General features: G+C 33.6%; 1 protein-coding gene and 1 non-coding gene across 3 annotated transcripts in view; both read right to left on the bottom strand.

The window, feature by feature from the left end:
• The window catches only part of LOC119071234, a 33872-nt gene extending 24213 nt beyond the window's left edge, over positions 1 to 9659 (bottom strand). For both annotated transcript variants that reach the window (XR_005086609.1, XM_037176068.1), the window contains exons 1-2: positions 9351 to 9659; positions 8613 to 9030 (exon numbers count right to left, since the gene is read on the bottom strand). Coding sequence is in view for 1 of the 2 variants with exons in the window: in XM_037176068.1 (XP_037031963.1) it covers positions 8613 to 8762 (150 nt within the window). In the remaining variant the exon portion in view is untranslated. The remainder of the gene's footprint in view (positions 1 to 8612; positions 9031 to 9350) is intronic.
• Positions 9660 to 11220: 1561 nt separating this feature from the next.
• On the bottom strand, positions 11221 to 11303 carry Trnas-uga. The gene has a single exon. It is a non-coding gene; the product is annotated as a tRNA-Ser (tRNA).
• Between the last annotated feature and the right edge of the window lie 403 nt (positions 11304 to 11706).

The following is an 11706-nucleotide window of genomic DNA, read 5'->3' as shown; positions in this document are numbered from 1 at the left end:
CAATGTGGGGCGTGTGTAATTAATAGAATATTAAAATATTCCACAACCAATTCTATGATTATCTATGGTTACAATTATTTATGGTTATCCCATCTGCATAAACAGATAACGACCACAATAAGCAATGAGTTCTGTCTAATGAGGTCTTATAAATTGCGTCAATCTGTTGAAAATGCAGCGATTAAAAACAAAACAGACTCGGTACTTATTGTAACAATATGTTAACCAGGTGATAAAACACATAGCCGTATGCAACCTAATAACATGTATAGAATGACGTACCATTTTATTAATATAACACTACCGAGAGAACAGGAATAATTAGCTTCCTTCACGGCTGTCTCATCTATGCTATAATTACGTCCTTTTGACTATTATACAAAACAAGCAACTGGAATAGAACACGGGATGTTATTATGTACACCCATTAAATAGAAAATGGTGTAATCGTGTCATTAACTTTGAGAAAAATAATATCGCTGCATTTAGGAGATGGAAAACTATTGTACGATATATGTCATTGTTTGGCATTATACACAGAAGAGTGTATGAGAACAGAAACAAGACACATTGACGAAGTGAAAGGGCTGTAAAATACAGTTGTGATTGTTTGGAGGTTCTGTAAGGTATTATTAGTTTAAGAATATGGTACAAATGCAATGAGAACAACTTTCGGAAACGGCTATTCATCTGTTATCGACAGCGACGAGAAAAATGAGGTATCGCCTCCGCTTCCATGTCAAAGACAATAAAGTACCAGATATTTTATCAAATCAATAGACGATAATTGAACGTTCAATGATTAAATTCGCGATACACGCTGATCACTCCTGGGTTTAAAAGGTCAGTTACGAGGCCCCTTAATTTTACTTACGAGCCCCCGGTTTTATCTCTTTCAGTGCTCGCAACTGGCAGTGGGATAGAAACTAACCTGTTTACACTAAATGGTACCCTTTGAATAATGGGCTTGTCTTGTCTCTCTAGAATTATATTACACCGGACATGAAGCCTTTACTATTTCTACAGCTCGTTTAACAGTAGCCAGTAATAGCACAAGAGCTACCATTACATTTATCGACTTTCTGTAGCCTTGATAATTATGTGTACCTATATGTGGACTGTTAAAACATACAAAAGTATTTTTGCGTGAGATGTCCTAAAATAATTATTTCAATTCCACCGAGTTCACAGTTCACACTCATCCAAGCACAAATAATTATTTTGTACTATGCGTGCATGGAAAGTTTAATAAAAATTTATTCGGAATACTCGTGGCAGTTTAATGCGCCTTGGGACATTTTAACTTAATTAAAATTAACGAACTGAAAAGCATACGTCGTCCTGTTCAGTAATCAGAAATTATGTGTTCGATGTTTACACAGAAAGTCAGTCTGACATGATCGACAAGATAAAAACAGAACAAAAAATGAACCGTAATTACAGTTTTTGTGTCGATAGCTTGTTAATGAAGACACAGCATAATACTGCAGAATTTGATACAGAGCTGTATACAAATTCAATGCAATATTTCGAACTCTTCCTTTTTTACTGACATAAACAAGAATAAATTTTGCCTGTGTTTTCTTGCTCAGCATGTAGAGGTGCAATGTAATAGTATCAAAATGCATTTTGTAACAGAAGAGATTTTAATCTGAAAAGATATATATGGCGTTAGAGTTGTTGAAACTGTGTTACGTGTTTAGATGTAGTCTCGGAGGTGGTATTCAAAGGATGCATTTTGTATGTAGATTATTATAAAGTAGTTGAACCTTGAATGCATTTAAATGGACTTGGTAATATATTATCACAATTTTCCAGCTGAATTTAATTGAAATACTATTTTTTATGAATATGAAAGAAACGAGAATCTAGACAACGCAGTGGTTGCAGTAGCAAAAAGGGGATAAAGTGTGGACAGGACTTTATACAATGAAAAACCTATGAACGTTCTCGTGGTATTGTTTCGTTATTCTCAACACTAGTCGAATATATAAAAAAAAAAACAGAAAATGAAAAAAATCTTCCCGATCTGGTTTTACTCAAGTAATATTGCTCGTAGATGAGATTTTACCATTTTAATATGTCGAAGAGGTATAACGGAAACGGAAGTAACAGTCTCGAAGAGAGGTGAAGCTTCGATAGCTTTATTCGAGAAAAGAGACAAACAGCAATATTATGGGTTCTTGCTATCCACTATTATACAATATTTTATCACACTGTCGCCCTATAAAGGATCGTTTTAACACAAAATCCCATAAATTATACAGAAAGTCACTACATTTTTATCTCCAACGGTATTGATTCCGTTTTTGGCACAGATATCCGATTCGTGATATCACGTTTATATTACATATTCTATTAAAGTTTGAGGCTCACGTAATGCATGGGCTGCAAAATTCTATTTGTTATCAAAATGAGCAAAGTTTAAAACTGAAATTTTTGAATTAAAAATAAAAACTTTCGATCAATTTTGTTCGATTGTGTATCCTATAAAAATTTATTCATACTGGGAACGACCTAAGGGTCCAACAAAGTAAGAGTATCATCCATTTTTCTAGGTTCTGAACTTTATTGAGTCTAAAAAAATTGTCTTTTTTGTTGACATTTTTATGAGTCATATCGCCAAGACTTCAGGCGATTGGGGAACAAGCGGTCTCCGATTTTAATGAGTGATAGCTCGTTGGATTCGTCTTTCAATTCTAGGAAAAACGTATCTTTCACTTTTTCTAAAAAAAATATTTTCTGTCAAAAGCTCTCAAAAGGTCAGATGGCACCGAAAACAGTTTTTCGACAATAACTCAAAAAAAATTATTTTAAATAGTTGTACGAATGTCGGTCTTGGAAAGACCTACAGGTAGAGTATACGCACTGCTTGGAGCGAGTACATCCACGAGAGTTATGACTAAAAATATAGTGAATGTTCGGAGAGTCCGGATTCTCTGCAGCTTCGTTATTCCACGGAACTGAGTATGGGTTGCACATATAAATGAACCCAGTACTTGTGTGCTGCAAGCCCACAGATGTCTTGGAAAAAAAGTTGGTGCCAAAAATTTGTCCTTCTTTCTGAGGGCTCTACAGCTGGAACAGCATCTGGAACGGTACTATGGCAGTCATTTTTTATCGTCTACTATTCTTTTACCTTATCAATAGAAAAACACTTCGATATATCGATATACATAGTGAAGGACAGCGCAACGAAATCACAATATATTACCGTACGCATAAATTAAAAATTAGTACTAATTAAAAAGATTAGGAAAATGTTTGTTGTCCACATTATTTATAAATCAATCAATTTGTCCGTTGTCTGATGCAACAGCAGATAAAGTCTGATTAAATTTTTCTGTACTTATGTCATGATTACTTGTAATTACATCTGTGATTTATGCCGAATGCATAAGAGGACATGTATATGTGGAATACTTGTCAGCTTGCATGTACAAGTAATATAACTGAAAACGGGAAGACAGTTGTTAATACCCTGAAAACACGCGATACAGCACACAGACATTACGTTATTTTCCACTATCAAGCATATATATAAGGCAAAGTGGTTTCACCGTACGAATTCAGAACCTATGCCATGCCATATACTATTTTGTTGACCGTTTTTTTTCCGTATAGTGTCGCTGAGAGTACATTACACCCACCCTTACAGTCCCATATGTTTAATTGTGTTTACAGTTGCAGTTAGTGTTAAGTCAGTAACGTTCGTGTGAAAACTACTGACTAAACTGACGCCAGACTACAACACAAATCAAGCTTGACGAAAAAAAAACGACACCAAAATAAGATCACAAAAAATGGATTCACTTATCGCACATGAAATTAACCCTTTCCGATCAGAGTCGGGACTATATTTCCGTTGAATGCGATCAGATCCATTTAATATGTACTCTTCTGCTAGTGCACATACATACAATTCAATAAATCCGTTTTATGAACACAGCAAATCATTTTTTTGTTGATTTTGAATTACCAGTGTCTATAAATAGCTGAAAAGTTATTCCTTTTCCTTTACAGTCTATAAGCCTATATTTGGACTTCTATAAATAAGCCGAACAACGGAAAGCAACGAATTATGAAAGAGCTTGCGGCAAAAATAATACGAAAGACACAGTAACCTAAGTTTTATACGGAGTTTCAAAATACAAACGGAAAACCAAAACTTTAATTAAAGTTAATTGAACTTATTCCAATTGTAGATTCAGCTACATCATTCGATTTACGACATTGATGCATTTCAAAGTTTAATTGAATTGTAATGCAATGTGGTACCAAGCCAGATATATTGGGTAATATGAATTGAAAGTAGGACGAAGCGACTAATTATTTTACTGAAGTAGAAAATTTGAGTCCTCCTTTTCGCAGAAATTTCTTCGCATCACAACCACGCTAACGCCATATTCAGTGAAAAATGCAGTTCTAGCACGTTTACGTAAATGAGTAGGGAATCATTTTTTATTCTTAATCGATAAATTCTTGGACTGCTCCCACATTTTGTCATTCGAACCCTCCTGTTCATTTTATGTTAAAGATTTGCATAAACCATTAAAGACATTACCTCATTTTATTCTCTTTACGTTCTTTACGTGATCATATATCACAGTTATTACTCATATCGTTTCCACAACAGACTAATCCTTCCTATTTTCTAACCAAAAATAATTACAACTTTATGCGACATCTGTGTTTGTGTACGTCCATCAAAATTTCATTTTGATTACCATTTCATACACATAAACTTTCTGTAAAACACACCTTCACGCCTATGGTTAGTGAAGTATATAACGTTGACCGTGTGTAAACAACTTCTGGCAAAGCTTTTCATAGCTTCTGACAAATCAACAGTGAATTTGATTACATTTGGACAGTATACCTAATAAACGTTATTGAAAATTGAAATGGTGATGATGGATGTTGTCGTAGAATAAACGAAAGGGGATAGCGAAAGCTTGATTGAATGAGCATTCAGTAATTTTTGTAAATTGTTAACGGCAAGTGGTTGTGGATATGCAATACGTTATTTGCATTTAAACTTTTCTCCAAGCTTTTCTCAGATTGCTGTCTCGTCAAATGTGGGTAAAAATTTTTCGTTGAGGACACGATAACGTCGTGAGTAATACTCAACCAATTTGAATGATCCTTTTTTTAAATGCGTGGAATTAAATTACCGAGTTAAGTAATGGCCAATTCAAAAGTGAAAATTAACTAACAATAAGTACCGGAAGAGTTTCTTTTTTTGTACAAAAACATAAGAGTAGAGGAACATCTATCGCACCCAACGATAGACTTTGCACGGACCCGACAGCACTGCTTCTAGCTTGAACATAGAAAACATTCGGAGGCTGATGAAATCACAGTGTGAACTGTGTTTCTTTTGTAAAGACAGATGACTTGTTTCTGTTGTATGAGGTAAAACATACAATATAAATAATCTTAAGCGGCAGCCCTTATCACTAAAGCCTCCAAAGACACTTGTCAACACATTGTTCATGCATTAGGAGTGGTGCTGTGATGGAATGTATCGCTATGAAAGTTTTCACATTTTAGGCGAGTCAATCTACCTAGAACGTGATGTACTATGGCTAATGTTCTCGTTTATAGCAAATTGAATTTTGAAGCGATAGATTTTGCATCAAACTCGATAATAAGTTTTAAACAAATGAAGTAATAGATTGAACATTTAGTCAGGCATTTAGTGATATTTGATACATAAAAACAAAATTGAGTTCACGAGTAACAACAAAGAGATTTAGTGATATTGTTGTCGTTTCTAAAATGGTTGAGCAAATCTGGGAACGCACCCTAAGTAAATTTCTTTAATGAGAAAACGCCTATTTGCGTCCTTTAGTCGAAATATTTTCCTTTTCAATAGTTTCATACAGATTTACGTAGTATTACAGCCGGATTTTCCTTTAATTAAAATCATTTCTTAAAATAAGTTTTCGGTATAATAGAAAGAAATTAACATCCGTCAAGTAATCCTTTCACGAACACGATAAAGTGTATGAACGGTATTGACCAAATCTTTGGAAAAGGGGGTTTCAAGGTTTGTGTGTCCTTGTAATAAAGTTTTGGTGTTTGGTGTTTACTCATTTGCTCGCGTAGTTGCTTTGATGTGCGTTTATATTTATACCGGAACTGGCTTTCGCTCATTTTATTAATTAGGTTAAGCGAAATTTCGAGTTGCTGTGACGTTATGCTAAATCAAAAGCATTGCGTTCCTTTTGATCACAGTAGAAAATTCCGTTTTCGACCTAAAAAAAATCAATTCCGTTGTAGGCGTAAACGAATAGCAGCTACGAAATAAATATAAATTGACTAAAGACACTTAAGTTATAACGAATCTCTGTCTCCTATCTGGAAATTATGGTATGACAGGTTGACTCGTATGAATGACTCATCTATTTGCATTTATTTACGTATTTACGCATCTTTCAAAGCCTATAGTTTTTCACACAATTAAGCTGGCATGAATGAAAAACAAAACCTGCCAAAACTAATTTTCCACGCAATCCATTTGTTTTGGAAGGGAACTGCGAAGGTTATATAAATTATATTCATATTCATACATCATTATTAAGTTCAAAAGTCACGCGGTGTTGGCTCGTAATGTGCTCATGGCAGAATACAAGACACCATTCACGAAGTTAATTGATCGAATGGAGTGTGAAAATGTTTTTCTTTTACCTTACATAAATTTCGTTTAAGTTGTATTCTATTGAAATAAATTGGATTTATGAAATTTCGAGAAATACAATATATGAAGTAGACGGAAAATGGTTGCGGGTTGATATTTATATTGATGAATTTTCATTTTTCAACAACTAATTTTAGATGTATGGAAAATTCGATGCAATAATTGATTAAGTTTGTTGTGAAACTACCGTAAAATAGGTCACAGATTTGATTTTATTGGAAGGTCAAAATATTGTCGAGTTTGTTAAGAGCAATTATATAATGCATGGAAACGTGGTCTGTTTGTTGAACTACATAAACTACCTAATTAACTAATTGCTATACCTAAAGAACCATTTCACAATCTCTAATCAATGCTGCTTTCGACTGAAGTCCGATATAAAACAAAACCATTTTAGCAATTGGTTATTACATTCCGGAATTAAACTGTTTTGCGACCACAAGTATTCATTAATTCAATCCATTTGATACGGAAGTGCGTGACCCATCAAACAGCAGTTGAATACGGCCAACAATCTGATATGATTTTCCATTTAAATTCAAAAACGAAATGAAAACATCGGTCACTCGTTCAGCTGACACATATGCCTCTTAGCACCCACCGAAGAAAATTTTGATAATCTAATTCAAATATTTATAATATCGAGACACGCAACAAAGAAGTGGAATAAACAAACAAAAAATATGCAAAAATCTTTCGTCAAAATATTACATGAACACTGTGCAGCGTCTATGTGTTTTCATTGCACTCATGTTGATGAATGAAAAGCTCATTGGCTTCATAATGTTTTGATATGTATACGCTATGGAATGACTAAATGGTTTATGGTCGTAATCCTTTTTCCATTCACATTTCTCATTACAATTGATGGTCATATTATAGCTGCTTTATTTGTACATGAAATTGCAAAGAGTAATGGGACAGCTAGTTACGCTGAATATGTTGTATAAGTAATTTTCTTGGAGTTTTCGTTGTTTAAGACCTATCTTGCGATCTCGATTAATATTGTTGCAGTTCAGATGGTTTTAAAAATTAAATCAGATTTGTTCTCCTTACTTGATTAGACTGTAGGGCGTAGGCCAAAAGATATAAATCAACGTACTTCAAGCAAAAGTGCTATTAATGACACCTGTCAAATAGAGTACTATTTTGTATGAAATTTTATCCCCACTCTTTTTACAGTGTAAAATTTTGTATGGAGCACTGTCAAGTTCACTTTTGCTTGAAGTGCGTTGTATAAATACAAAAAAAAACTACACTGAAACTAATGACTGTATATTTCAATGATGAAAAGCCAAAGCCAGTACTTTGGAAACACTAAAGCTACTCAAAAACTATTTTCAAAAATACAAATGGTAAAATAACCCTATTGAGTACACGATTGCGTGAATATTTTTAATCGCTACTTGACATTAAAACCTCTTCTCACGGTTGAAAAATTATTTTTTAATGTGACATGTTAATGAACTTTACAAAGCATAAAATCAAGAGATTATAAAATGCCCTCTTGAATAATAACCAGGCGTACTAGGTAAAACTGTCTCCAGTCTCTATTTGATATTTAATTACGTAAAGTCAATTTAAATTAATCTTTTGAATTTTTCTCGACTTTCCGGATTCATAATAATGAACATGGTGAAAAGGTAATGCAGAACTTAATTTAAAATTATGCAAAAGCTTTTTTCTACAAAAAAAAATTGAACGTAAGCTTGTCTTAATACAACAAGAATTTAAAAAAAAAATCGAGTGGAAACTTAAATACTTTAGAACTTTTAGTAAAGAAAACCTCATAAAAGTTTGAAACGGTTTTAATGAAAAATGAAGACAATGGAAAGTACCTACGAACAGACTTCCGATTCAGGTAATCATTTATAAATTACTTTCAAAGAATTTTTAATTGAAGACTTACAATTTTGTGATGTAAAGCTGTTAGTTCTCGTTCCGTCACACGTCGACTGGCTGCTTCACGACGACGCTGTCGAAATTGGCTATATTTATATGCCAACATTACACCTGGCAATGCCAAAGTTTCTAGAGGTGATCGACGTCCGAACGGCATATTTTTGCACTTGTTAACGAAACCTTTATTTTTCCGATGCCTAACTCAATTTATTCGTATATATCACAAAATTCGTCTTTAAACACATTTAGGTTCCATCGTTGTACGAATGTATATCTAGTTCGGTCACTGGACATTTTCATTTTTTATTATTTAAGTTCTGTCCAGTTGGGGCAATTTATTTTCGCTTCATCAGATAAGACGTGAATTGTTGAATAAGATATTACAGTTGTCGTGTGTCGTGTGAATTCATTGCAAGCGCTATGAACTGCAAACGAATATATAAATTATATTCTCTCGTACAATTACTTAGGAAGTGTTACTGTTTAGTTATACATATGAGTATGAGTAGTGAATGTAGTGTTTAACAAAATATCGACGTCATCCCTTAGGAGAAAAAGTTTTAATCGAAGTGAATGGGGGATTATTATGTGAAATTTCTATCGAAACTTTTATGAGTCGAAATGGGGATGTATTAAAAGAATCATCGACGTATAATTGTCGTTTATAACAATGATAATAGAAAGAAACAAACGGAGCGAGAAAAATACAACTTCAACAATAAAAATGAAATTTTCACTATTGTACCTGTGTACGTAGTATACTATATATGTGTACGCACTATAATATTCTCAGTAGGGCACTACATAACATGCCTTAAACTCGACACAAGAGCGTGCAATTTATACTAAAAATATTTTCTTCTGTTCGATCATATTCAAAAAAACACTACTCAACCAGGCGAATATTTGAAACTTAATTGCTAGACACCCAGTTGATTATAAAAGTTTCTTTTTCGATTTTTCATTGTGTTTTTCCCGCGTGTCCGTATCAGCAATATTCACAATTTATTGAAACTAACATCGAAGTGAATCACAAGACACCTAACACCGCACTGAGTGAAAAAAATGGAAATGAGAGTTTTCATGGGGAAATTAAATTTTTTTATTCACTAGAATGTACCACAAAGAGGTACTTGATTTCCTGTTCAGTGCCCGTAAATACACAGATTTCGGGAACATTTAACTGGTACATGGTACAATTACTTTTATTTATAATTTAAAGAAAATGGAATTTAAAAATCAGGAATATTGAAAAACAGTTAAACGAACAAAAAGTTGCTAGTTCAGAAACAGTCTCCTTTCGATTCTACTACATTTAGTCTGTAAATAAAACACAATACAAAAAAAGTAAAACCTGGGTCGAACATACAACGGATCAATATCTTAACAAAGCGCAAGTCAACTCCGTCACAGTAAAATAATATCCTGGAATATAAACGAGATTATAACTTGAATTGAGCGTATCTTTCGCTCAGCATTTTTTTTTCCTTTTTATTTAATAAAATTAAACGCATTCTCATTTCAATTTACACCCGAAAATTATGCTAATTCCAGCTAAATTATTATCGCATTTGACAAGATGCATAAAACATCTTCCCTTAAATTCATAAATTCTCTTCTTATGGCCTCTGCCGCTCTCTCTATCTCTCTCTCTCTCTGTTTTATTATCAATACATTATATATGGTACATTATGAGCTTCGCTCCGCAAAACGAAAAAACTTTTGGCAAAAAGCTACAAGAACTGTTGTAATGACGTCATACAATTTTGGCATACTATATATATGGATAATGAAAATGTGGAACAACGCATTTGGGGTAGGTACATAATATACAGTTGAATGTTTCTGAGTGTATCCACTATACCATGTTTTCTGTGGTTCTATAGATTCCAAGTGTGTTCCTGCATGCATGTGTAACAAATTTGCGTTAAAGCATCTGTTGTGAATGTACAATTGACGTCAAATTCTTAAAAATGCATTTTGTTACTTAGTATGCAGAACATTATAAAGCAAACGCAAGGCTTTTGCGAACCCCAGCCTTCTGTAGATTCTTCTATATTGAAAAGGAATTATTTACATGTAATAGAATGAAACGAATCCTGGAATACTGGAGATATTATCCGTGTCCACCGTGACCGTGTCAAATTAATCTATTTAGTTGCTATGTTGAACTAAACATCCTTTAAACACTAATTTACTAAAACCATACTTAGTATTGTATATTGAGTTAAAATGGTGAGAAGCTAAAGCAACTCGGTCTTATCAACGACTTGTCGTCTATGTACACTCTAGTGCTCCGGGTCTAAGGCGCAACGTAAAAACACATATGCTCTGTCTATTTAATATCTAAACTAGACGAAAAATTTAAACATCGACTTGTAAAGAGAGTCCCTTGCAAACTTTAGGTTGATTGTAAGGTAATGTGTTACCTTACAATAAACCTAAATCAAATGTTTTAAAAAAATTCTGAGTTTCCTAAACTCTTCCTTCACTTATATTATCGATCTGTCATTAAAATAACTCAAAATTTGTCCCACATAATAAAACTGGACTGGAAAAAATAGTTCGCATTGTGCTCCTCACATTATTCAAACCGAAAAAAGAAAAAAAAAATGCGCTACGAACAGGATTCGAACCTGTGCGGGTAGAACCCAATGGATTTCAAGTCCATCGCCTTAGACCACTCGGCCATCGCAGCTGTTGATTCATGCGAGACTGTATATGTAGAGGAAAAATGATTAATACGTAAACTGAGAATTTAACCGGCTTGTTACTGCGGACATACCTACACCTAAACCATCTGTATAGACATGGAGTAGTAATTCTTCCAAATATTGTCTTTTTACATTTTATTCAATATCATGACCGTTTGTTTGTTGATAAAATGAATATTAAAATTTCACTTCAAACATTGTGAAAGATGTGACATGTATGCATCTGTGTCTGTGCACAACCACTCAAAATAGAAATATGCTACTCCCGCCATCTATTGTAATCTTTGAGAATGTAAACGGAGTGAGATTCAAGTTACATACGATTTTTCTGTATATCCAAGAATTGCTGATGGATCAAAAAAAAATGTTTCACCTCAGATCTCAGCT

Source organism: Bradysia coprophila (genome assembly GCF_014529535.1).
Source record: "Bradysia coprophila strain Holo2 chromosome IV unlocalized genomic scaffold, BU_Bcop_v1 contig_144, whole genome shotgun sequence".
Taxonomy (NCBI): Eukaryota; Metazoa; Arthropoda; class Insecta; order Diptera; family Sciaridae; genus Bradysia; species Bradysia coprophila.
Note: the sequence above shows the minus strand (reverse complement) of the source record. Positions and strands in the feature narration are given on the sequence as shown.